Genomic DNA, 26,889 nt, shown 5'->3' on the forward strand with positions numbered 1-26,889 from the left:
TTGTGTCAGGACACATATAAGGATGAATGAGGTAAAAGAAAGGACAACTGCACAGTGGCTCAGTGGTTAGCACTGCTGCGTCACAACACCAGGGTCCCAGGTTGAATTCCAGCCTCAGGTGACCGTGTGGAGATTGCACGTTCTCCCCGTGTCTGCGTGGGTTTCCTCCGGGTATCCGGTTTCCTCCCACAGTCCAAAGATGTGCAGTTTAGATTAAGTGACCATGCTAAATTGCCCATGGTTTTAGGTGCATTAGTCAGAGGGAAATGGGTCTGGGTGGGTTACTCTTCGAAGGGTCGGTGTGGACTTGTTGAGCCGAAGGGCCTGTTTCCACATTGTAGGGAATCTAATCTCCTATCAAGGGAAAAAAAAACAATACTTCGGTGATGCAAAACTTGTTTATAGGAAAGTATTCAGTGTGCCAGGATTTCAAGGCACAATCTCTCATGTTAGAATTTGATAGGAGCAAATGTTAACATTAATTACAGGTTGTTCTGCTATAATGCGCATTTCGTAAAACATGATTTCTCTGTAACGTGATTGACGAATTTAAAAGCGCAAACTTTTAAAACATGTATTGGCTGTAACGTGATAACACCACCAACACTTTAAGTGCTGTTTCTAAAGTGCAAGAACGCAACCATCGTGTTATAAAAGAACTGACTCTATTGTCGAATCAAAGGAAAAACAATTGCAGTGGATATTAGTGGTTGAAAGAAGTGATTGTCATTTAAGAGTCTGAAGAGATTAACACTGAAGACTCCCATAAGTATCTCACACTATGTTGATGTCACATGAACATGGGGCAGAAATACTTAGGACCACTGAGAAATCAAATCTAAAATCAAGGACCTCCTCATAGTCTATGTGACAATGTCTATACTATAAATATAATCTGTAACCAGTTACTAACATGGAATAAAGTACTTCTCGTTCAGCATGAGAGCTTCTACTTAGACTAATAAATAGTTTTCCTCCACCACATCAAACCAAGTGAACCCTGTAGATTCCTGCACAAAGGAAGATAACAGCCAACTTACCATGGACAGCACTACATACAACAATGATTACCTAACTCCCAGGCAATTTTGATTTTTTGTCCTGTTCAGTACTGTAAGGGAGCTTTCAAATGAGTCTTGGCTATGGAAACAATGCATAAGAATTAAAATAGTGTTTGACAGTACAGAAGTTGAATATTTGATGTAAAAAAACGCATTTTGCCAATGCTTTTTTGTGTTGCGTTAATCAGCACTTCGGCAATAAAATGCAGTCCAAGGGAAAAACTGGCATTTATATTGCATAAATGTTTGTTTTTCCTTTGAATTGGTACTCCTGTGAATTATCCTGGTGAATGCAAGACGAAAAGCTTTGACAAAATCTGTCTTTTTCATCAATATTTTAAGTATAGAGTGAATTTGCTTTGTAGAGGATTAAGATTAGGCATAGATAAAAGCAACATTCCAGACAAAAGAGGAACCTGAGCATTCAGAAGATAACTCTAACAACTGAAGCGATGTAGATGGTGAACAATTTAAGAACTGCTGGATAGTAAAAGATCAATACTGAGCTCGTTCACTTTCTACTATCCTGTAATTGCTAACTACAATGGTATTTGAGTAGTTGATTACATATCATTCAGTTTTCTATCATTTTTTTAAAAATTGACAGAAGAGCCAGAAATGAGATGAGAACTATTTTTCCAAATACAACACATTTCTATGCCAAAGGTATTCATGCCAGCTTCATTGAGGCCAGTGACTAGGGAGGCATGTTTTCTACCAAGTCTTCATACTCTTATCGTGTCTGAGCAGTTCACCTTGTGTATTAATACAGCTAGGTGAGGAGAGGAAAATTGGGTCACCCCCTTTTTTTAACTGACACTCAGGTTGGTGCAACAAATATTATTACTTGCTTAGCTCTCACCTGTCTCATTTCAATTAGTGTAATTAACAAGATCAAAGTGAAGGAGCCAAATGACAAGGTTTTCTTGAGTGAAGGAAAGAAAACTATCTACTCACCCAAAAAATAAAAACAAGACATCAAGCACGGTTAATAAGTTTATAAAGGAGAAGGTGGTACAGACAGGAAGAAGAGACTAGCACAACATTAAGAAAAATGTCCTTAGAGTCTTTGAGGTGTATTACTTTAAACTTAGTTGTTGAAGTGTTGATCCATATGTAATAACAGTAATGGAGTTTGTAGAAGTTGAATTCTTGGTGAATGATTGTTGTCCCAAGCTGCTTTTTCACTGGGCACTGACTACAAGATTGAGACAGATCAGGAAAGAGAGAGAGAGAGACTTGCAGCATCCTGTTATCAATTTTTTTTTTCATTTGCTGTTTTACTGTTCAAACGCTGTTAGCTAAATTCCAGCTGCTTTGTGGATTCCAGTAACTGACGTCAGTATTTTTAAATTCAAGGATCTGTAGACAACTTTCATCCCGATATTTAATTTTCAGAAAGTGAGAACCAACTGGAAGGTACAGATCAGACTTTCAGGGTCTCTATAATGGTTTTAATCTTGGCTTGGGTCTGATCCTATTCTAACTCATGGGTTCATGAGCTAGATTCCATCTGATCAGGTGTTTCCAGCAGCATTTTAGAACAGTATTTGTCTTTTTAAAAAGTCACTTTAGTCCATGAAGATCGTAGTTATAAAATTAGATGATGAAAGTTGAATATCAATAACACATGCTACTAGTTTTTTTTAATAGTATGAATCATCAACCATGTAAGACGTGTTTTGAGGGTTAGCAGTAATAATGCAATATCAAATCAGTTAGTAGGAAGAATGGCAAGGAGATGATTTACTTATCATTATTGATTAACTGCAACAACTTATATTTAAAAGGACTTTATACTCTAGTGAAATGCCTTTAGTTATATTAATCTGACAAAAAATAGCATCAATTCCAAGATGGAAGTATGAGGGCAGGTGACATAAAGCTTGGTCAAATTAGTCATTTTTAACATAACCATAAGTCCAGAGCTTTGGTGTCTGAGTAACTGAGGAACAGCTGCTAATATGGGAGTGAAGGAATTGGCAGAAGAAAAAAAAAACAGGGTAGAAACAACACCGAGGGTAGTGCTGAAGAAGATTACAATGTTGAGTCAATAGCACAGGGGTGACGGGTGAATAAGATTTGAGATGAATTAGGATAGGATACAGGTAGTAGATCAAGGTAAACTTTCTTTATTAAACTATTGTATTTAATGTCAGCTCTTTCATTTTAATTACTGTTTACTTTTATCATAAAGCATGCAATAAAAGCATGCAAATGATTAATCTTATCTTGTTTCATGCTAGCCCCTTTTTAATGCTGTGGTAGGAACAGGAACCTGACTGAAGATTCAGAAATGGAGTTCTGGTAAAGAGGAGCAGACATTTGGGTAGTTCAAACAGGAAAGGGAGATTGGAATCAGGCCTGTAGTTTATACCAGAAGAAAAGTATTTTTGAGGAGGAGATGTGATGACCATTTTGAAAAGCCTAGGGATGAATAGTTTGAGTACAACCAAACCACCCATAATTACCCAGCATTGGACTCAATGCTATTGATCTACAGGAGTTCTTGGTTCACAAACAAGAGTCAGGGGTAATGCTTTTAGCATTTCTGTGGATATGAAAAGGGGAAGCTTTTCCTGCTGTCTGTCTACTGACCTCTGCTGGAAAGACAAACGCAAACATTAAAATGTATTGCACAGAAAGTTGATTCAGGCCATGTATATCTGCCAGCTTCAAAACAACCTCATCTGTTCCAGTCCTGAGTCTGTATCCCTGAAGGTTACTGCCCTTCAAGTGCATCTCCAAGTTTTGTTAAATGTGATGAGGATTTCTGTCTTCACTATCTCTTCAAGCACTGAGTTCCTGATACCTGCCATCTTTTGGATGATAGTTTATCCTCAACTCACCACTTTTCCTAGAAATATCTGATTTAGATAGGATTGAGTTTTTCCTTACTGCTTGGCAGCTGAATCTGACCAGGCTCACTCATAAGCAATGAACAATTGGGTAAGGTGCTGAGCTGTGACAGCCTCTCTCAGAATTATACTGTGTAACAGAGAGGTGTGGGTGGGAGATCTACCCTTTTGTTTAAGACCAGAAATCCTATTTGGTGCCTTGATAAGAGGGAAATCATGGGGAGAAGGGCAAATAAACTAACCATCATAATGATGTTTTTCATTCCACTCTTCATGAGACTAATCTGTATAGATCTGAAGTGATTAGCAGATCTAGGGTCAATGCAATATTTGTTCTTAAACAAGTAAGCATTGTTCAACTTCTATTTAACCTGAGTCTGACAGCATCATTTCAAAGCAAATAAAAATGCGAATGATGAAACCTGGAACAAAAACAGCATGACTGAAACAGACCAGTTGATATTTGTGATGAAGGTTTTCCACAGGAAATATTGACTTGTCTTTTCCCAGATGCTCATTGGTCTGCGTGTTTTCTGTTTGTAACAATATATAGCCAAAGTAAAGGCTGCAGCACATGGCATATCTTCAGCACGAGGAACCAAGCTGAAATTGTATGAATTCATTTTACAAACAACATTTGCAGCTAACAAGGGAGATCTTTTCTGTGTTTGGATTAGTTGTTGTTAGTTTCTGGAATGGTGCCTTTATTGATGCAGACTTACAAACCCTTCATTTAACAGGTTTGCCCCCTAGTTTTAGCTGAGCTACAGGTTTATAAAAATTGTACACCTTGTAAGTTTTCCAACAGGCATTCTCATTGGGCTTTAGTAATCATTTTATATGTTGCAGTAAGACTTTTATAACACTGAGCTATTTCTGCTTGTGTTTTAACTTTCAGGCTATATACCAAGCTATCTGGACAAAGATGAACTTTGTGTTGTGTGTGGTGACAAAGCCACAGGCTATCACTATCGTTGTATCACTTGTGAAGGGTGTAAGGTAAGTAACTTTGGGTCACCTAATGCTTCATAAACATTGGTTTGCAATTAAGTCCAGGTAAGGCTGACTCTCCTTTGTATAACGTTAAAAATCACACAACACTAGGTTATAGTCCAACAGGTTTATTTAGATGTGCTAGCTTTCAGAACACTGCTCTTGTCCTGCATATACAATTTACAGCAGAAAATGGAAAGGCAGAGTCTTCCATGGCGTAGTCTCCTCTGATTGCCATTCTTCCATTTCCTCTTTTTCTTCAGACAACACAAATGGAACAGGTTTCCTGGAGGGGCATCACTTTCACAAATAGAAGACCAAATCAAAATATTACAATGTCAGAGAGTGTTGTTTGAGAGCTCATACTGCTATGATTGGTGTAGTTGTGTATTCCACACAAAAAGATTAACAAAGCATCCTTCATAATCATGAACATTTACAGTGCCTTATTTTAAATTATTTCCAGACTTACTGTAGCCTTCAGCAGCCCTGAACATACATATTCTGTATCATATTATTAAACCATTTACACAGCTAGCATAGAAAATTATCAATGGCTCAGATATTGCGACATAACACAGACGAGGTTGTCAGCAAGGTTTCAGGGGTAAAAGTGACAACCATTTCTGGTGTTGACGTATGCGTAGAAAGGGGAGAAATATATTACTAAGATTCGCAGTCATATAGGACTGCATTTAAGACTTTAAAGAGTTTGCTATGAGTAAAAACACTGTTTCCACAAACCTATGGGACACAAAACTATTTGGACAGATCCAATATGGCGTTACAGGAGAGTTGAGAATGAATTTAAAGATAACACACTCGAGGACTTTGGAGATGAAAAGACGTCAGAGATAGATGGAAGTCTGGAGCACAGAGTGAATGTGAAAGAGTGCATTGTTCACAGTATGCTAAACCAGTGAAATTGATTCAGGTTGGAAAATAGGTGCTGCTTTATTTTTTCCTACAGTAATTAGCGAAGTTTATTATTTTGCCTCTGGACTAAAAACACTGTGACATGGCTTAACTTTACTAAATGAGTACCTTAAAACAGATAAGTCACAATTTTCAAAACCAAAGCAATTCATTCAATTAAAATTGAATAAACTAATTGACTAATCAAATAAATAAACCAGATTGGATAGACATGGCTGGTATGAATTAATGAAGAGTTTTGCAATTCCGGTCAGTGTCTGCAGCTCATGCAGCACAAGAAGTAGGAGCAATAGTAACTGTGGCTCCTCAAGCCTGCTTTATCATTCAGTATGATCATGGTTAATCTACAGTCTCAACTTTATTTTCACACCAACTGTACAGATCCCTATTATAAACTTGTGGCTCCATGTGCTACATTCCTCACTAAGGGAAAAAGCCTCCATGTCCATCCTGTTAAGCCCTTCAGATTTTTTAAAAATTCACTCTTGGAGCGTTGGTGTTGCCGGCTGACCAGCATTAATTGCCTGTCCCTAGTTGCCCTTGAGAAGGTGTTGATGAGCTGCCTACTTGAACCGCTGCATTATGGGTTGACCCACAATGCCGTTAGGGAGGGGATTCCAGGATTTTGACCCAGAGACAGTGAAGGAACGGTGATATATTTCCCACTCAAGATGGGGAGTGGCTTGGAAGGAAACTTGCAAGTGGTGGTGTTCCCATGTATCTGCTACCCTTGTCCTTCTAGATGGAAGTGGTCGTGGACAAAAAACAGAAGTTGCTGGAGTGGATGTTTGTGGATGTGATGCTAGTCAAGTGGGCTGATTTGTCCTGAATAGTGTCCAGCTTCTTGAATGTTATTAGAACTGCACTTGTCCAGGCATGTGGGGAGTATTCCATCACTCTCCTGAATAGTGTCTCATAGATGGTGGACAGGCTTTAGGGAGTCAAGAGGTGAGCTGCTTACTGCAGTATTCCTAGCCTCTGACCTGCTCTTGTATCCACTGAATTTTGTATGGTGAGTCCAGTTGAGTTTGTAGTCAATGGTAACCCCCAAGGATGTTGATGGTCAGGGATTCAGTGATGGTAACACCATTGAATGTGAAGGGGTGGTGGTTAGATCAGCTCTTATTGGAGACTGCCATTCCCTGCATTTATGTGATATGAACATTATTTGCCACTTGTCAGCCCAAGCATGGATATTGGCCAGATCTTATTGCATTTCAACCGGACTACTTCAGTGTCTGAGGAGTCACATGGTGCTGAACAATCGTCAGTGACCATCCCCACTTCTGATCTTATGATGGAGGGAAGGTCATTGATGAAGCAGCTGAAGATGGTTGGCCCCAGGATACTACCCTGAGGAACACCTGCAGAGATGTCCTAGAGCTGAGATGACTGACCTCCAACAACCACAACCATCTTCTTATGTGCCAGATATGACTTCAACCAGCCGAGATTTTATGCCTTGACTCCCATTGATTGCAGTTTTGCCAGGGGTCTTTGATGCTACATTCCGCCAAATGCAACCTTGATGTCAAGGGCTGGCACTCTCGCCTCACCTCTGGAATTCAGCTCTTGTCCATGATGGTAATGAGGTCAGGAGCTGGGTGGCCTGGTACAGCCCAAACTCGGCATCATTGAGCAAGTTATTGCTGAGCAGGTGCTGTATGATAGCACTGTTGATGCCACCTTCCATCACTTTACTGATGATCAAGAGTAGACTGGGGCAGTAATTGGCCTGTTTGGATTTCTCCTGCCTTTTGTGTACATGGCACTTTTCGGGTGTTGCCAGTGTCGTAACCGTTACTGAAGAGCTTGGCTGAAGGAGCAGCAAGTTCTGGAGCACAGATCTTCAGAACTACTGCTGGAACATTTTCAGGACTCATAGACATTTCTTTCTTGTCTGTTTCAATGAGATCACCTCTTTTTTTTTATAAACCCCAGATTGTATGGAAATGGGGTTTTTCTAAACCCCAATTTATTCAGCCCTTTATCCAGCAGCAATCCAATCACCTTAGGAACAAATCTTGGTGAGCATTTACTATTGCTGGCTCCAGTGCAAGTATGTCATCCCTTAAATAGGAAGAAATAAAAATGCACACCTACTTCAGGTGTACTCTCACCAAAGCCTGTACATTTGTAGCAAATCTTTGTTGTTCTATTCCAGTCCTCTTTTAATAAAAGCCATTGAGCCATGTATCTTCTTAAGTGCTTGTTGTACCTTCAAACTAACTTTGTGATCCTTATACAAGTCCTTCTGAATATCAGTGTTTAGAAATGTGATTTTTTTTCTTTAAGCTATACAGTAAGCCCTCACTTAAAGTTGTGGTTGTGTTCTTGGAAAATGCAGCTTTAAGTGAAACAACTTTTAAATGGATTAGGTGTTCCCAAACAAATCAATGCTAAAACCAGAGTTAGGTTCCTTGAGATATTGTCTGTCTTAAATAAAACATTTCAAATAGTGTACATGTGTGGCACTGTGCATTCCTTGCTGAAATAACTTACAAGATCAAGTGCACCATCAAATATAAAATACAATACGGGTGTGCAATTAAAAATGCACTCACCATCTGGATTTTTAGATTGACTGGGCTCTATCTAGTGGCATGAGTTGGTTAGTGCAACTATCTATTAGACACCCTACACTGACTAATTTCTGAGACTAGATAAGAGTCCAGGGACTTGTAAGCTCAGAAATGGATGAAGCTAGGAGAAACAAAAACACAAGGACCTAAGGTAACAGTACAGGAGAGGGAGCATGAAGGAGTGGCTGGGCCCAATGAGCAAGGACAGGTGGGAAGTTCAACAAAAGATGGGGAGGCGAAAAGATGGAGGAGACAAGACAGAAAGCAAGTCTGACAGCTGAGCATTCCCCAGGGTGGAAAGTGGGACTGAGGCTGCAAGTGGAAATGCCGGGAGAAAGGTGATTGGAGCAGGCCACAATACTGGAGGTTTGTACACAGCACTACAGTAAAACTAGCAACATTTAGCAATTGGACTAAACTGGGTTAACTCCAGGAAGGGTGAGAGAGGTCGGCACCTAGGGCAGGAGTCTTTTGTGGATATACCCATTTCAAACAGGTATGCTGTTTTGGAAAATGTAGGAGGTGATGGATTCTCAGGGGAACGTAGCACGAACAGCCAAGTTTCTGGTATTGAGACTGGCTCTAATGCAATGAGGGGTGCATCGGCTTCCAAGAGATCAATTGTGTTAAGGGACTCTGTAGTCAGAGGTACAGGCAGATGTTTCTGTGGCCAGCAGAGAAGAAGCAGAATGGTGTGTTGTTCCGCCCCCAACACCACACCCCGCACCCCAACACCGCTCCCCGTCCCCAACACCACCAACCCCACACCCCAACACCGCCCCCCCCCGCACCCAACACTGTCCCCCGCACCCCAACACTGCCCGCCGCACCCCAACACCGCCCCCCGCACCTCAACACTGACCCCCGACCCCAACACCGCCCATGCACACCAACACCATTCCCGCCCCCAACACCGTCCCCCGCACCCCAACACCGCTCCCTGCCCCAACACTGTCACCCCGCCCCCAACACTGTCGCCCCGCCCCCAACACCGACCCCGCCCCCAACACCGCTCCCCGCACCTAACACCACTCCCGCCCCCAACACCGTTCCCCGCCCACAACACTGCCCCCCGCACCCAACACTGCCCCCAACACCAATCCCCGCCCCCAACAGCACTCCCTGCGCCCCAACACCGCTCCCCGCCCCCAAAACTGTCCCCCAACACCACTCCCTGCCCCCAACACTGTCCCCCGCACCCCAAGACTGCCCCACGCACTCCAACACCACTCCCCCACTCCCAACACTGTCCCCCCGCCCCCAACTCCGCTCCCCGCCCCCAACACTGTCCCCCACACTCCAACACCGCCCCACGCACCCCGACACCACCACCGGCACCCCAACACCACCCCTGCCCCCAAAATTGCTCCCTGCCCCCAACACCGCCCCTCGCACCCAACACTGTCAACCATGCCCCAACACTGCCCCCCACACCCCAACACCACCCCCCACACCCCAATACCCCCCCCGCACCGCAACACCGCCCCCTGCACCGCAACACTGTTCCCCGCCCCCAACACCACCACCCCCCGCACCCCAATACCGCCCCATGCACCCCAACACTGACCCCCCACGCTCCAACACTGCCCCCACCCCCAACACCGCTCCCCCGCCCCCAACACTGTCCCCCACCCCCAACCGTGCAACACCGTCCCCGCACCCCAACACTGCTCCCTTCCCCCAACACTGTCCCCCCGTGCCCAACATAGTACAACACTGCTCCCCCTCCCCCAACATGGCTCCCTGCCCCCAACACTATCCCCCCCGCACCCAACACAGAGTACAACACCGCTCTCCGCCCCCAACACTGTCCCCCCACCCCCAACACTGTGCAACACAACACCCAGCACCCCCAACACTGCTCCCCGCCCCCAACACTGTCCCCCCCGCACCGCCAACACAGTACAACACCGCTCCCCGCTCCCAACAATGTCCCCCCCCCCACTCCCCCAACACTATCCCCCCCGCCCCCAACACTGTTCACCCGCCCCCAACACCATGCAACATCACCCCGGCCCCCCCAACACAGCTCCCCGCCCCCAAAACTGTCCCATCATCCCCAACACCATGCAACACCACCCCCGGCACTCCCAACACTTCCCCCGCCCCCAACACCGCCCTCGCCCCAACACTGTCCCCCCCGCCCCCAACACCGTGCAACACCGCCCCCCCAACCAAACACTGTGCAACACCAAACTGCACCCCCAATACCACCCTCCCAACCCCAGCACCACACACTCTGTCCCCAACACTGTGCAACACCGCTCCCAACCCCACCACTGTGCAACACCGCCCCCTGTCCCAACACCGCCCCTGCTCCCAACACTGTGCATAACCACCCCCCTGCCCCAACACTGCAACACTGTCCCCCAACTCCAACACCATGCAACACCGTCCCCCCAACCCCAACACCATGCAACAATGCCCCCCCATCCCAACATCGTGCAACACTGCTCCCCCAACCCCACCACCGTGCAACACCACCCCCCAACCCCAACACCGTGCAACACCGTCCCCCAACCCCACCACCGTGCAACACCACCCCGCCCAACCCCACCACCGTGCAACATCACCCCCCAACCCCAACACTGTGCAACACCGACCCCAAACCCCACCACCGTGCAACATCGCCCCCCCAACCCCAACACTGTACAACATCGCCCCCCCAACCCCAACACTGTACAACACCGCCCCCACCCCAACCTCGTGCAACTCTGCCCCCCATCCCAACACCGTGCAACATTGCTCCCCCAACCCCAACACTGTGCAACATTGACCCCCACCCCCAACACCGTGCAACACCGCTCCCCCATCCCAACACCGTGCAACACTAACCCCCAACCCCACCACCGTGCAACACCACCCCCCCAACCCCAACACTGTGCAACACCACCCCCCACCCCCAACACCGTGCAACACACCCCCCATCCCAACGCCGTGCAACACTGCTCCCCCAACCCCACCACCATGCAACACTGCCCCCCAACCCCACCACCATGCAACACTGCCCCCCAACCCCACCACCATGCAACACTGCCCCCCCAACCCCACCACCGTGCAACACCGTCCCCCAACCCCAACACCGTGTAACACCGCCCCCAACACCGTGCAACACCGCTCCCCTATCCCAACACCATGCAACACCACCCCCCCAACCCCAACACCGCTCCCTCATCCCAACAGGGTGCAACACTGCTCCCCCAACCCCACCACCGTGCAACATCGTGCCCCCATCCCAACACCGTGCAACACCACCCCCCATCCCAACACTGTGCAACACCAACCCCCCACCTCAACACCGTGCAACACTGCCCCCAATGATGCTCTGCCCTCTGCACCCACCACCGTGCAACACCGCCCCACTCCTAACACCACTCCCTTCCGCCCCCTGCCCCTGTCCAACATTGTCCCCTGCCCCCCAACACCACCCCCCACCCAACCCTGTCCAACACCACCCCCCAGCTCCCCAACACCACCCCCTGTCCAACACTGCCCCCTGATCCCCAACGGTCCAACCCCTCCACCCACCCCTTAACACCGCCCGCCCTAACCCCATCCAATACTGCCCCTCTGCCACCTGCCTGCCCCCCATGCTCATCCAGCACTGCCCCGTCCCCCCTCCAGGGCAGCAGGACTGTACACTAACAACAAGACTGCTGCTGCTACTGATTTTGTGGGGTAATCTCCAAATAGCGCGCGCACACACACACACACAACGTTTTACTGTACCCTTTTGACAAGTTTCACCTCTGCCCTGTACAGGACAATGTTGGAGAGATTATCTGGGGAAGGGGGGGTGGGGTTTAGGGTACACCCCTCTGTAGAACTCCAGGAAAAGTGTGGGGCGAGATAGAGTGCGGGCAGTCAGTCATTTGGAGACAGTGTCTGTTTAATCACTGTAAACAAAAAACATGATCAGTGTCGGAAATATGTCTTTGGTGAAATGTTTCTCCCGAGACCTCGAGATCTCCTCCAGATAATCCGATTTTCGGATAATTGGTATTGGGATAATCAAGGTTCCTCTGTATTGTGGATAATTGTGGTCCCAACAGTGACCCCTGCTGAGCTTCACTAGTCACTGCTGCCATCCTGAAAAAGACTCATGTATCCACACACTCTGCCTTCTGAAAGTCAGCTAATCCTCTATCCATACTAGTATCTTACCCCTAATGCAATGGGCTTATCTTATTTAGCAGCCTCCTGTGTGGCACCTTGTCAAAGGCCTTCTGGAAATCCAAATAGATCACGACCACTGGCTCCCTTTTGTCTAACTTGATTGTTATGTCCTCAAAGAATTCTAACAGATTTGTCAGGCATGATCTCCCCTTGAAAAAGCCGAGCTGACTCAGCCCTTCCGAATATCCGCAATCTCGTCCTTAACCAATGAGCTTACCGAACCAAATTACCACTTTGCCTCCAAATTCTTTGAACTATATACTCACTTGGCTGAGTCTGACTCTGGATGGGATCTGAAAAATGTGTTGCTGGAAAAGCGCAGCAGATCAGGCAGCATCCAAGGAGCAGGAGAATCGACATTTCGGGCATAAGCCCTTCTTCAGGAATGAGGAAGGTGGGATCTCTCCTTCTGACCATGTGAAGCGTACTCATTTTGCAATTTCAACAGGCCGACTGTGTAAGAGCTGAGATAAACTGAAGTGCTTTCAAAACATGCAGCAATCCTCCAGCAATCCTTGGTATTAGGCAGTTCTTTTCTCATTACAGTCCACAATTAAACATATGTAAAAATGAACAGACATGGTCTTTAAAGTTCTATGTTTACTGATGTTACTGTTTATTACACACACACAACTGATGTGACAAAGAAAATTGCTGAAGGCAGAATGGTGGACGTTGTCTATATGGACTTCAGCCTGGCGTTCAACAAGGTTCTGTGTGGTAGATTGGTTAGCAAAGTTAGATCAAATGGAATCCAGAGAGCTAGCCATTTGGATACAAAATAGGCTTGAAGGTAAAAGCCAGAGGGTGATGGTGGAGGATTGTTTTTCAGACTGGGGTTCTGTGAACAACGGTGTGCTGCAAGGATCAGGGCTCGGTCCATTGCTTTCTGTCACTTGTATCAATGATTTGGATGTGAATATAGGAGGAATTGTTAGTAAGTTTGTAGATGACACCAAAATTGGACAATGCAGAAGGTTATCGCAACGTACAACAGGAATTTGATCAGATGGTACAAGGAGTGGCAGAGAGAAGTTAATTTAGATAAATGTGAGGTGTTGCATTTTGGTAAAGCAAATCAGGGCAGGACTTGTACTGGGGAATGTTGGCGAACAAAGAGACCTTGAGATGCAGGTTCATAGTTCCTTGAAGGTGGAGTTGCATGTAGACAGGGTGTTGAAGAAAACGTTTGATACACTTGCCTTTATTGGAATGTAGGAGTTGGGAGGTCATGTTGCAGCTGTATAGGACATTGGTTAGGCCACTTTTGAAATACTGCATTCAATTGTGGTCTCCCTGCTATAAGAACGATGTTATGAAACTTGAAAGTGCGCAGAAAAGATAAACAAGGATGTTGCCAGCGTTGGAGGGTTTGAGCTATAGGGAGAGGCTGAATCGGCTGGTGTTATTTTCCCTGGAGCGTCAGAGGCTGAGGGGTGACCTTATAGAAGTTTATAAAATCATGAGGGTAGAGATCAGGTAAATAGCCCATGTCTTTTTCCCAGGGTAGGGGGTCCAAAACTAGAGGGCATAGTTTAAGGTGAGAGAAGAAGGATTTGAAAGAGACCTAAGGGGCAACGTTTTCACGCACAGGATTGAGCTGCCAGAGGAAGTGATGGAAACTGGCAAAATTACCACATTTAAAAGGCATCTGGATGGGTACATGAATAGGAAGGATTTGATGGGATAAGGGCCAGATGCTGACAAATGGACTGGATTAATTTAGGATGTCGGGACAGCATGGACGAATTTGACTGACAGGTCTGTTCCTGTGCTCTACATCTCTATGACTCTGTGACTCTAAGTGTAGTTATTGATTACAGTCATTGGAGTCCGTGAGTGATTACACTAACTCCATTACAGAATGACTGAAGATGAGGCATATACCTTTATTTCCAGAATGTCACAAGACAGGATGTCATGTAAGTGTTTTAAGGTACAATCCTTCCTCATTTAGAATTTATGCTATAATGCAATAGAGTCAATCAAATTTGATTAAGAACCCCCTATCAGTGATTCTGATGCCTCAGGATGTGGTGAAGATGAATCAACGATTCAGCAGTTCTGGCTGAAGATGAAGTAAATGCTTCAGTTTTATCTTTTGAATTGATGTGCTTGGCCTACCCCATTACTGAGGATGGAAATAGTTGTGGAGCCTCTGCCTCCTCTTGTGGTCCTGTGTTCTATCTTCACCAGTTTTACACCTCATTTGTCGATATGCCTGGTCTTGTTTCTAGCATGTCCTCCTGTGCTCTTCACTGAACCAGGGTTGGCTTGATAGTAATGATACAGTGGGTGACGTACCATGTCTGAAGGTTACAGGTTGAATACAATTCTGCTGCTGCTGTTGCCCCACAGCACCTAATGAAAATTCTGTTTTGAGCTACTTTGCTAAGAAAATATAGCCTGATCTGAGGACTTGAACCCAGGTTTCCTGGTTCAGAGGTAGGGACAATACCACTGCACCGCAAATGCCCACTCTGAAAAAATGTGGAGATCATTGGACAATCTTTTCAAGGTGGGTATCATAAACACCAATTGATGACCTAGTGCCTCTGGTTTCACAGCACATCACTGAGACACTTATCAGTTGAGAGCATAGGGAAGCAGGCGATCTCAGAATTGACGCTGGGCCTACAATAGGTGAGCAGAAGATCCATCCCCAAATAACACCCATAATCCTCTTGCTGTCATCAATTCTTGATTTAATTTGTAACCTTTCAGATACATTCCAAGAGAGTTGAAACAGTAGTGGCCTGGAAAAATTGTTGAATACTACTCTCTGTCTATATTTCAGCTGTAATACCACAAAATATTTTGAGGATTAAAGGGAATGGGTACCTTCTAAATCCTCATGTTTTTCTTTAGGGCTTTTTCAGGAGAACCATACAGAAAAACCTTCATCCAGCCTACAGTTGTAAATATGAAGGAAAATGCATCATCGACAAAGTAACAAGAAATCAATGTCAGGAATGCCGGTTCAAAAAGTGCATTGCAGTTGGCATGGCAACTGACTGTAAGCAGCTTTCCTATTGATCTTTTAGTTATTTTCTGCTTTCTATTTTTCGAAATAACTTCTTTCAGTTCCCTTTCCCCTAACATCGTTGCTGTACACCATTCCACAAGAAGTTTACAGATCAGTTACAATTAAAGAACTTAATCCTTAAAATTCTCTTCCAAACTGTAGCGCATAGAACATTTTAAATGCTGAAGAAGTAAAAATTGCATGTAAAACAGACAGATTGGCAAATATGATGGTGAAGGGGTTCCACTTCTGTTTTCTTTTATTTCAGACAGCTACAGTTTTTTTTTAATTATAAAAGCTTGGTAATTCGTGTCCTTCAAAGAAACGTTTCAAAAAATTCCTGAAATCACCCATTCAAGGCCGAGGGATCCTGTTAAACTGGCATCAATAGCATAACTGTAATAATGTTTATGTAGCGATGCTCGGGAGAATAGTGATCATAACATGTAAAAAAAAAGAAAGCGTGGTCGTTTGATTGCTTTGTTTCTTTGTGTAATTAGTGGTGTTGGATGATGGCAAACGGTTAGCAAAACGCAAACTAATAGAGGAAAACAGGGAAAAGAGACGTCGAGAGGAACTGACAAAGGCACTTATAAACAAACCTGAGCCGACAGATGAGGAATGGGAACTTATCAGAACCGTGACGGAAGCCCACATGGGCACGAATGCTCAAGGAAATCACTGGAAACAGAAGAGAAAATTCCTGGCAAGTTGCTGAAGCAGCTGATGAAAAATTAGAATGTGTTAATTCCCAGTATTCCATGAAATAAGCAGTGTCCCTTGCTGTTTTATATTATGCAAATGCTTTGGTTATCAACTTTCTTTCCAAATGTTTTGAAAAAAAAACAATTTTCACAGATATATAGAGAATCTGTGAGAATCTGAAAACATTCCTCAGTACTAAGACACTTAAAACAGTTAATATGAAAATACTTGTTAATGTACTTTTTGCATTCGCATAGTTCCGACTCGTAATTGTGAGAGCCATTATGAGGTGACAAGTTGAAGTTGCCAGTTTTAGTCCATTATAGCAGGAAATCATAAGCAATGATGGTTTATTATTACCAAAGCAGAGATAAGATCATGTAACATTATACAAAGAGACATGTCAGAATTATAACATGACATTGGACATCTTGGGCTGAACAATCAATTTTCTCATTATTTATCCAACTCATCTTAACAACTGCCTACCTGTGCAGTGCTTTATTGTTGTTGTGTCCTGATGAGTGTACATTTAAGTGAAGAAACTTAAAGCAATTACAACCAATGTAATAGCTGTAATTAAGTTTTGAAAGAACTTTCTCATCTCTTACAAACCTTATACCATGTAAGTTTAATCTTGTACATTCTTAAATTTAAATTCCATCTTAAATGGAATATTTTTCAAAATAAGATCAATTTTAAGATCCAAATGAAATATGTTTAAAAGTAATATGGGGTGGAGTATTATTGCTAGACTGTTCATCCAGAGACCCCAGTTCTGGGCATCCAGGTTCGAATCCCGTCACAGCAGATGAAGGAATTTGAGATCAAACCCCAATAAAAATCTGGAATTAAGAATCTAATGATGACTATTGAAATAAATGTTAATTGTTGGAAAAACCGATCTTATTCACAAATGTCCTTTAGGGAAATAAACTGCAGTTCTTACCTGATCCACGCTCCATTTGACTCCAGATCCACAGAAGTGTGATTTACTCTTAATTGCCCTCTTGGATAGACAATAAATGCTGGCCTAGCCAGTGACGCCCTCATCCCATGAATGGATCTTTTAAAAAAACCATCTACTTACGTTCCATCTCATCAACTCTGTCCTTATTCCCTGGCTTCTCCCGCTAACCATTTTCCTCCTGTTTGCCATCATCTCCCGCTCACCACTTCCCTCTACAAAGCATTTGCTGTGAGAGAGGATGAAGAAGGTAGAGAGCAGGTGGGAGGGCCAAGGTGGGAAGGGGCTATGGTGAGCATGAGCGCATCAGGGAACAGGAGTGGCAGTTCTATAATGACACCAAAATGAGGACGCGTGACACTATATTGGCTCTGGCCAGAAATGGCACTAATGCAGAAATCCCAATGCTAAATGCACACAGAAGTCTTATTATAATCCATGGTGTGAAACAATTCTGTATGAGGCACCTTAATATGGGGATTCACTGCACTTGTTAACAGATGGCTGAATAAACACAATATGCCAACATACTTCATGAACTGATCTCATGCAAAATATTGTTCCAGGATTGCAAATTTCTCTGGAGTCAGAGTGGACAAATTACTGGGATCGGATTCTTTTGGATCATATTTGGAATCATAGATTCTAAATTCCTGGCAAACTTGTCATTAATTCAGAATCATTTAACCCTGTATATGAACTCTTGGTATCATACTCAGCCTTTTTAAAGTGATATACAGGTTTATCCATATTCAATGGGGAGTGTGGGGGTGGAGGGGGGGGAATTACCTGAACAATCACTCCAACTAATTGTCATCCTTTCCTCTTCCTTTTCATTGTCACATTCTCTCCTTCACCTCTATGCTGTCAGTACAGACACTTCTCCAACTCCTCTCACTGCTCACTTTGTTACAAGAAGTTCCTCTTCATTTCCCAACTTGCATGGACTTTCCCAATCATTAATCTGTGTTGACCATGACTCCTGCTTGATTTTGTTACCTTACTCAAGGATTTGATTCAACACTGCGGGGAAAGCATTAATTTATTCACAAACTCAGGAATTCCCATATGCAGCACAAAATCTGGTCCTGAAGTAATGCAGCAGTTTTAATTACAATTTCAGCTGAGATGGATTTTATCAGTGGATGAATCACAAGTGATATTTTTTGGCCAGAGTCTGGCTTGCAGGCTCCTAAAATAAAGAACGTACAGACTTAGATGGATCTGACAACCACAGTCCGTTGAAAAGAGACTGGCTTTGTAGGCATAATAGACTTCCTCTTTTCTTCCAAGAGCCCGATGAGTTAACCCAAAGCCATATGAGCAAATGGCACCCAGGATCCCTGGAATCAGATCCCTGGCAAGTTAAAGTCCTGTGAAAGACGTATGGGAGGAAGCTGACATTTGAAAATGTAGTTGATGGTGAATTGACAAAAGTAATGTTAAATGCATTGATAAATATTAATACCAATTGTTACCATAATAATAGGACAACATAGCAATATTGAGAAAGGGACCAGCATAAATCAATTCATGAAGCAATTACATCTGTGGGTTTTTTTTTCAATCTCTAGCCTGAAGATATTGGGCAAGCACCAATAGTGAATGCACCTGAAGGGAGCAAGGTAGACCTGGAAGCGTTCAGTGAGTTTACAAAAATTATCACACCCGCAATTACAAGGGTAGTGGATTTTGCCAAAAAGCTACCAATGTTCTGCGAGGTAGGATTTTTGTTTCCTTATTTATGATACCTGTGTTAATGGACTATTTGAATCCCTCTTCTCCATTGTTAACCAACTGGGAGGAACTGCACTGATCTGGTTCCACTGCTATCGATCTAACTATAGGCACAGGTTCACTCGACTGGTACTCTTTCCACTCTCACACTGTTATCTCTAGTGTTCATAGGACCGATTCACAACTATTTTTCATCTATACTAGTCCTCAGTGACATCATCCAAAAGCATGGCGACTTTCAAATATCACACAGCTGAAGCCCCATCACCACCTCTTCACTGTTGTCTGACATCCAGTACTGGACTAGCAAAATGTCCCTCCAATTAATTATTTGGCAAGAGCAAACCCATTGTCTTTGATTCTGACCACAAGCCAAACTATCATAAAGTTGATGTAGCATGTGATTCTGAAATGAGTTTTCAATGACCTATCTGCACTATCACTAAAACAACCATTCCCAAATCCTAACATCACCTGACACCACCATTATCTCAGCTCATTGTTGCTGAAACCCTTCTCCTTGTCCTTGTTACCTCTAGACCGGATTGTTTCAATGCATTTATGGGTGGCCTTCCAAATTCTAGTATCTACATAATCTTGACATAATTCAAAACTCTGTGATCCCATGTTCTAACTTGCAAGTAGTGATGTTCACCCACATCCTTGAACTCATTAATCCACACTGGATGAGCAATGCCTTCGTGTTAAACTTCACACCCATCTGTCCAACTCCTCCACTACCTTGCCTTTGTCTATCTTTAATCTCCACTAGCTTCACATCCCTCCAAGTTAACCGCACAGTACTATTCCTGGTCTTTAGCATTCCCTGGTTTTACTCATATCACTATTAGTGACAGTGGTTTTAGCTGCTGATGCAGCTCCTTAATCCACTGAATCTCACAATCCTGCTTTTCTCCTTTAAGGAACCACTTAAACATATCTTCTTGACCAAATGTTTGGTTATCTGCCAAGAGTGTCCGGACACCAGTTTTATACTGAAATAACTGATTTTGGACGTCTGGTCCCATTCCAATGCAGCTTGTCCATGTCTGATCTTCTGAAACATACACTGTTTATAATGCCACGTGACTATCCAGGAGAATTCCTGAGTGGACATTCACTGATAAACTTAGTCCAGATGATTCAATAATGAATAGTATCAAAGTAAACCAGTCAGAGCTTGGGCAGTTCTAAATGATCACCCTTCCAGCCTCATTGGTTCAAAGTTGACCATAACAATCTCCAGATCAGTGGGGATGCAGCTAAGGAAGGTTGAAGTGGTCATCTTTTCAGGCTGAGTATTTAGACTCCTCCAACCCTTTGATCATGTTGAATTCGCTTTTGCTCACAGAGTCTATTCTGACAGAGAGAACAACAATGACCCAGGAGGACCCCAACCAGCATCTATAGAGTTAAAGTTTGAGCTGTACTGTTTGTAGACTGAATCTCGAGCAAACTAGACTCAAGGGAAATCTAAACTCTCAGCTGGATGAGTCATATACTGGATTAGTGGTGCTGGAAAAGCACAGCAGTTCAGGCAGCATCCAACAAGCAGCAAAATCGACGTTTTGGGCAAAAGCCCTTCATCAGGAATAAAGGCAGTGAGCCTGAAGCATGGAGAGATAAGCTAGAGGAGGGTGGGGGTGGGGAGAGAGTAGCATAGAGTACAATAGGTGAGTGGGGGAGGAGATGAAGGTGATAGGTCAAGGAGGAGAGGGTGGAATGGATAGGTGGAAAAGAAGATAGGCAGGTAGGACAAGTCAAGGAGACAGTAACTGAGCTGGAAGCTTGAAATTAGGATGAGGTGGGGGAAGGGGAAATGAGGAAGCTGTTGAAGTCCACACTGATGCCCTGGGGTTGAAGTGTTCCGAGGCGGAAGATGAGGCGTTCTTCCTCCAGGCGTCTGGTGGTGAGGGAGCGGCGGTGAAGGAGGCCCAGGACCTCCATGTCCTCGGCAGAGTGGGAGGGGGAGTTGAAATGTTGGGCCACAGGGCAGTGTGGTTGATTGGTGCGGGTGTCTCGGAGATGTTCCCTAAAGCGCTCTGCTAGGAGGCGCCCAGTCTCCCCAATATAGAGGAGACCACATCAGGAGCAACGGATACAATAAATGATATTAGTGGATGTGCAGGTTAAAACTTTGATGGATGTGGAAGGCTCCTTTATGGCCTTGGATAGAGGTGAGGGAGGAGGTGTGGGCACAGGTTTTACAGTTCCTGCGGTGGCAGGGGAAAGTGCCAGAATGGGAGGGTGGGTGGTAGGGGGTGTGGACCTGACCCGGTAGTCACAGAGGGAACGGTCTTTGCGGAAGGCAGAAACGGGTGGGGAGGGAAATATATCCCTGGTGGTGGGGTCTTTTTGGAGGTGGTGGAAATGTCGGCGGATGATTTGGTTGATGCGAAGGTTTGTAGGGTGGAAGGTGAGCACCAGGGGCGTTCTGTCCTTGTTACGGTTGGAGGGGTGGGGTTTGAGGGCAGAGGTGCGGGATGTGGACGAGATGTGTTGGAGGACATCTTTAACCACGTGGGAAGGGAAATTGCGGTCTCTAAAGAAGGAGGCCATCTGGTGTGTTCTACGGTGGAACTGGTCCTCCTGGGAGCAGATACGCTGGAGGCGGAGAAATTGGGAATACGGGATGGCATTTTTGCAAGAGATAGGGTGGGAAGAGGTGTAATCCAGGTAGCTATGGGAGTCAGTGGGTTTGTAAAAAATGTCAGTGTCAAGTCGGTCGTCACTAATGGAGATGGAGAGGTCCAGGAAAGGAAGCGAGGTGTCAGAGATGGTCCAGGTAAATTTACGGTCAGGGTGGAATGTGTTGGTGAAGTTGATGAATTGCTCAACCTCCTCGCGGGAGCATGAGGTGGCGCCAATGCAGTCATCAATGTAGCGGAGGAAGAGGTGGGGAGTGGTGCCGGTATAATTACGGAAGATCAACTGTTCTACATAGCCCATGGCTACGCCTTTGGTCTGGAGGAAGTGGGAGGATTCAAAGGTGAAATTGTTAAGGGTGAGGGCCAGTTTGGCCAAACGAATGAGAGTGTCAGTGGGAGGGTACTGTTGGGGACGTCTGGAGAGGAAAAACCGGAGGGCTCGGAGGCCCTGGTCATGGCGAATGGAGGTGTAGAGGGATTGGATATCCATGGTGAAGATGAGGCGTTGGGGGCCAGGGAAACGGAAGTCTTGGAGGAGGTGGAGGGCGTGGGTGGTGTCTTGAACGTATGTGGGGAGTTTCTGGACTAGGGGGGATAGGACAGTGTCGAGGTAGGTAGAGAACAGTTCAGTGGGGCAGGAGCATGCTGAGACAATGGGTCGGCCAGGGTGGTCAGGCTTGTGGATCTTGGGAAGGAGGTAGAACCAGGCAGTGTGGGGTTCCCGGACTATGAGGTTGGAAGCTGTGGGTGGGAGATCTCCTGAGGTGATGAGGTTCTGTATGGTCTGGGAGATGATGGTTTGGTGATGGGGGGTGGGGTCATGGTCGAGGGGGCAGTAGGAAGAGGTGTCCTCGAGTTGACGTTTGGCTTCAGCGGTGTAGAGGTCAGTGCGCCAGACTACCACTGCACCCCCTTTATCCGCTGGCTTAATGGTGAGGTTGGGATTAGAGCAGAGGGATTGGAGGGCTGCGCGTTGTGAGGGTGAGAGGTTGGAGTGGGGGAGGGGGGTCGACAGGTTGAGGTGGTTAATGTCCCGGCGACAGTTGGAAATGAAGAGGTCGAGGGCAGGTAATTGGCCAGCGCGGGGTGTCCAGGTGGATGCAGTGTGTTGGAGGTGGGCGAAGGGGTCCTCGGAAGGTGGGCGGGTGTCCTGATTGTGAAAGTAAGCTCGGAGGCGGAGGCGACGGAAGAACTGTTCGATGTCACGGCGTGTATTAAATTCATTGATGCGTGGATGGAGGGGGATGAAGGTGAGTCCTTTGCTGAGGACTGATCGTTCGCCCTCAGTGAGTGGGAGGTCTGGGGGGATGGTGAAAACTGGGCAGGGCCGGGAGCTGGGATCTGGTGTGGGTGTGGAGCTGGGAGTGGGGTCGGAGCCAGTACCTGGAGTGGTTATGATGGTGGGGGGAATGGGGGTGGAGGCATGAGCAGGGGTAATGGATGAGTCATACCTGGCACAAAGGAAAACAGTTATGGTTGTTGGAGGTCAGCCATCTCTGCTTCAACGCATCTCTGCAGGAGCTCCTCAGGGTAGATATTTTCTAATCAATCTGTTTAGAGATGTGGTTACACATTTCTGGCACTGATGAGACTTGAACCTGGACCTATCTGGTTTAGAGGTAGACCACATGAAACTCTAGTTCCTCAGGATTGTCTCCTAGATGCAACCATTTTCAACTGCTTCATCAATGACCTTCACCAATTCAATCACCATTCACCTCAAATAGTAAAGTCTCTTGTTTAATTTTCCACCACAGTTCACCACTGGATGTGACAAGACGGCAGAATTAGATTTGAAATGTTGGTTGTGGGATCACTCTGCTCTGTTGTATGATGCTACCACTCTGGCATGCAAAAGTCCCTGTGTTGTAGCTTCAGCAGATTGACACCACGTTTTATGCCGTGTTTAGTACTGCTCCTGACATGCTGTTCTTCATTTTCATTGAATCTTTTGATACAAACCTTGAGTGTGATTTCCCTTGAAATATTTTGGCAGGAAATTAATTCTGCGAGCATTATGTTTTTTCTGACATTGTTTTGTAAAAAAATTACAAAACAAATATTATTAATTAAATGTAGAATGCAAACTGTCATCGGTTTTCAAATACAACTGCCATTTTATATTGTGCACTGAATGCTTCGTTTTATTTCCTAGCTACCATGTGAAGACCAGATAGTCCTTCTGAAAGGCTGCTGTATGGAAATCATGTCCCTGAGGGCAGCTGTCCGCTATGATCCTGAAAGTGAGACTTTAACTTTGAATGGAGAGATAGCTGTCAAAAGAGAACAGTTAAAAAATGGAGGCCTTGGTGTTGTATCAGATGCAATTTTTGATCTGGGAATATCTTTGTCTGCATTCAACTTGGATGACAGTGAAGTGGCTCTGCTCCAGGCTGTGCTTTTGATGTCTTCAGGTATAATGACATTTTCTGTTGTGTTACATAAATTTTTTTTTTCCCATCTGGATTTGTACCTTCAGAGTTCCCTGCCATAATTCAACCCTGGTGTAGGTGTTCCTGCAGAAGCTCTGACAGTCACTGAATGCTTAAGAGTTAGAGGACTTATCCTTTGTTTAGTTTCTTAACTGAACAAAAGTAGCAAACTAAATAATAGTGCAAATGTAGTCTCTCTCCATCAACCTGGTACAGGCAGGTTACAACTCAATGAAAAATGCCGAGATTATCTGCCTAAACATTGGATTATCATTTACAATTTCAGCATTAAATTTCATAAATCTGGCCAAGCTTTTACTGTCAGTGATCTGGCCTTCGATGTAGTGTGACATTTTTAATCATTCTGCTCTCATGTTACATGTGCCATTTTCCAGGTAATTTATGATATTGTGACAATGAAAGAAATTTGATACTGGTGTTACAGAGAATTATATTCCAACAAATCTTCATTAATATTCAGCCAAAGAAGAAATTAAACTTTGTGTAAAATAGAAGAATATTAGAAGTGCACAAAAGATTGGTTCAAATTTTGGGAGTGATGAGGGGGAGAACTAAATAAGTTCTCTTTGCTGGTACTGTCCTTGCAAAGCTGAAAAACAGCTAAGTGTTTTATTGAGCTACGTGAAATGTGGTGGGCACAGAAAATAATAGATGTTCCAAACACAAATAGAACATTCGATTAATTGTTGTGCAATGAATGATCTGTAAGCTGTTTAAATGAGACAAGATGTAAAGGAGCATTTCAGTCAATCAGTAAAGAAAACAGAGTAGGAGCACCATGTTAATTTTAATAGACTTGTATTCCAGAGGCCCAGACTAGCCCTCTGAGACGAGAGTTCAAATCAAAATGGAATTTTACTTTAAATACATCATAAATCCAGAATAAACACTTCATTTTACAAATAATCATCGTAAAACAGCTGTCCTTCAGGTAGAGACCTGCTATTCTTATCTGATCTAGCCTCCATTTAATTCTAACAATGTAGTTGACTCTCTATGGCCCTTCGAACTTCATCAGCAAGCTATTCAGTCATATCAACCTCCTACAGAAAACACTGGGAGTACCTACATCACATGGAATGTCACTTTCTCAAAGACAGTTGGGAATGAACAATAAATTGTGGTCTTACCAACAACGTTCACATTCCAGTGGAATGCGATAGGCCTGTAAAAGGGACTTGTTCTGTCCTGTTCCTCTTGAAAGCAAGTGTTCCCTGCTGTGTGCCCAGCAGTGTAAGAACCTCGTTGGGTTATTTTTTTCCAAAGTAGACAGAAGAAGCATGAGTGGGTGGAGTGAAGCTCACACAGAGTCTCAGTTTGCAGGCTTTGCTTTCATTTGGTGAAGTCAGAGTTTTGGAAGTCACAGGTTTGCCTTTGCCAAGGTTGTTTATGAGAGACTGCTATATTGGAACAGCTAATCAGTAGTAATTGACAAATATTATTTTGTTAAGCATTTCGATAGAGTTGCAGTTAAGCCAATTTTTGAAAATTATTTTGTCTGTATTTTAATTGTAGTGTAAGAATAAAGTGTGTTTTGCTTACAGCCTCATAGTTTGACCAATCAAATCCTATCTGGAATGCCACGCCTTACAGTTGCTTCTAAATAAGAGAAATTAAGGTCGAGGCTATCTCCTTAAAGTATTTTAAGGGGTTTTGGTCTGGTCCATTATACCAGGAGCAATATTTTTAAAGTGTCTTTTGATTGCAGGGAACATTTCCTACTCAGGAGATTTCTAGAATGGTAAAGAAACATATGATGAGCTTTTCTGATTATCTTAAGATGGGCATCAGTGTAGCTATGGGCACACTCAGGATTATTTCCTCCTTAATTATGAAAGTGCATTTAACAGTAAGCATTTCTTTTAGGTTTTGTAAGCCAAGGTTCATTCAGTATATCTTGTATTCTTTCTATTACAAACAGACAGTGGACCCTGTATTTGAATTAATCAGCCAAATCATTGGAAAAGTAGTATCTACATACCTAGACTTGCACCAGCACTGAAATTTATTCATGATATTGCTCAATGCAATGGTAGATAGTGAATTGGTTGGAAAGTGAGGAGTCACAGTTACAATGTCTGTAGCCTGGGGATAAGAGTGTAGTGGAATTTTAAAAGATGCATAAGGCAGAAATATGCCATTAACCTAGATAACTTCAATGATGTTGGTTGCAATAACCTCATTCACTACCAGCGCAATGATTCACAGCACCATCTTCTCCAGTGGGCTCAGGAGACACAGGTACACCTGTGACTGCTAGTTCTACACTGATTCAAGAAGGAAGAGAAGTGTCAGTTGCTATATGATTAGGTCATGAGCTTGTCATATTTGAACAGTTGATGCACTGGATACTATGAAATTTGGACATCAAGGTTTCAGGATTGTTAAGAGTGTGAGTTGCGGATATACTGAATGTTAGCAATGGCGGATTGCTGACTTCAGGGAGTTAGCTGGAAGGTTTCTCTCTCTGAGCTCTAGTGAATTGTCTCTCACAATTGTCCTCAGCTAACCTCATGCTGTATGCACCAGTTCTCTGTGGTCCTACCCTCACACTGCGGTTTGTTTACCAATGGTTGTAGCAGCATTTGTCATTGCTCTGCCAATCTGGGATTTCTGCCCTTGGCGCATATTTAAAGTGGAGCCTGCACCATGTTAGTCACTGTCAACCACTGTCAGCCTTTCACAGTACACTGGCAAGAGGGAAACAAAAAGCAAGAGATTCTAAGGGCACATTGGTTTCACAGCTGA

General features: G+C 44.3%; 1 protein-coding gene across 1 annotated transcript in view; it reads left to right on the top strand.

Moving 5' to 3' along the window:
- Nucleotides 1-26,889, top strand: part of LOC140480413 (thyroid hormone receptor beta) — a 35,160-nt gene that overhangs the window by 1,110 nt on the left and 7,161 nt on the right. The window contains exons 2-6 of the mRNA XM_072575252.1: nucleotides 4,818-4,918; nucleotides 15,475-15,622; nucleotides 16,132-16,337; nucleotides 18,878-19,024; nucleotides 23,844-24,102. Of these exons, the coding sequence (XP_072431353.1) occupies nucleotides 4,818-4,918; nucleotides 15,475-15,622; nucleotides 16,132-16,337; nucleotides 18,878-19,024; nucleotides 23,844-24,102 (861 nt within the window). The remainder of the gene's footprint in view (nucleotides 1-4,817; nucleotides 4,919-15,474; nucleotides 15,623-16,131; nucleotides 16,338-18,877; nucleotides 19,025-23,843; nucleotides 24,103-26,889) is intronic.

Source organism: Chiloscyllium punctatum, chromosome 8, assembly GCF_047496795.1.
Source record: "Chiloscyllium punctatum isolate Juve2018m chromosome 8, sChiPun1.3, whole genome shotgun sequence".
NCBI classification, from domain to species: Eukaryota; Metazoa; Chordata; class Chondrichthyes; order Orectolobiformes; family Hemiscylliidae; genus Chiloscyllium; species Chiloscyllium punctatum.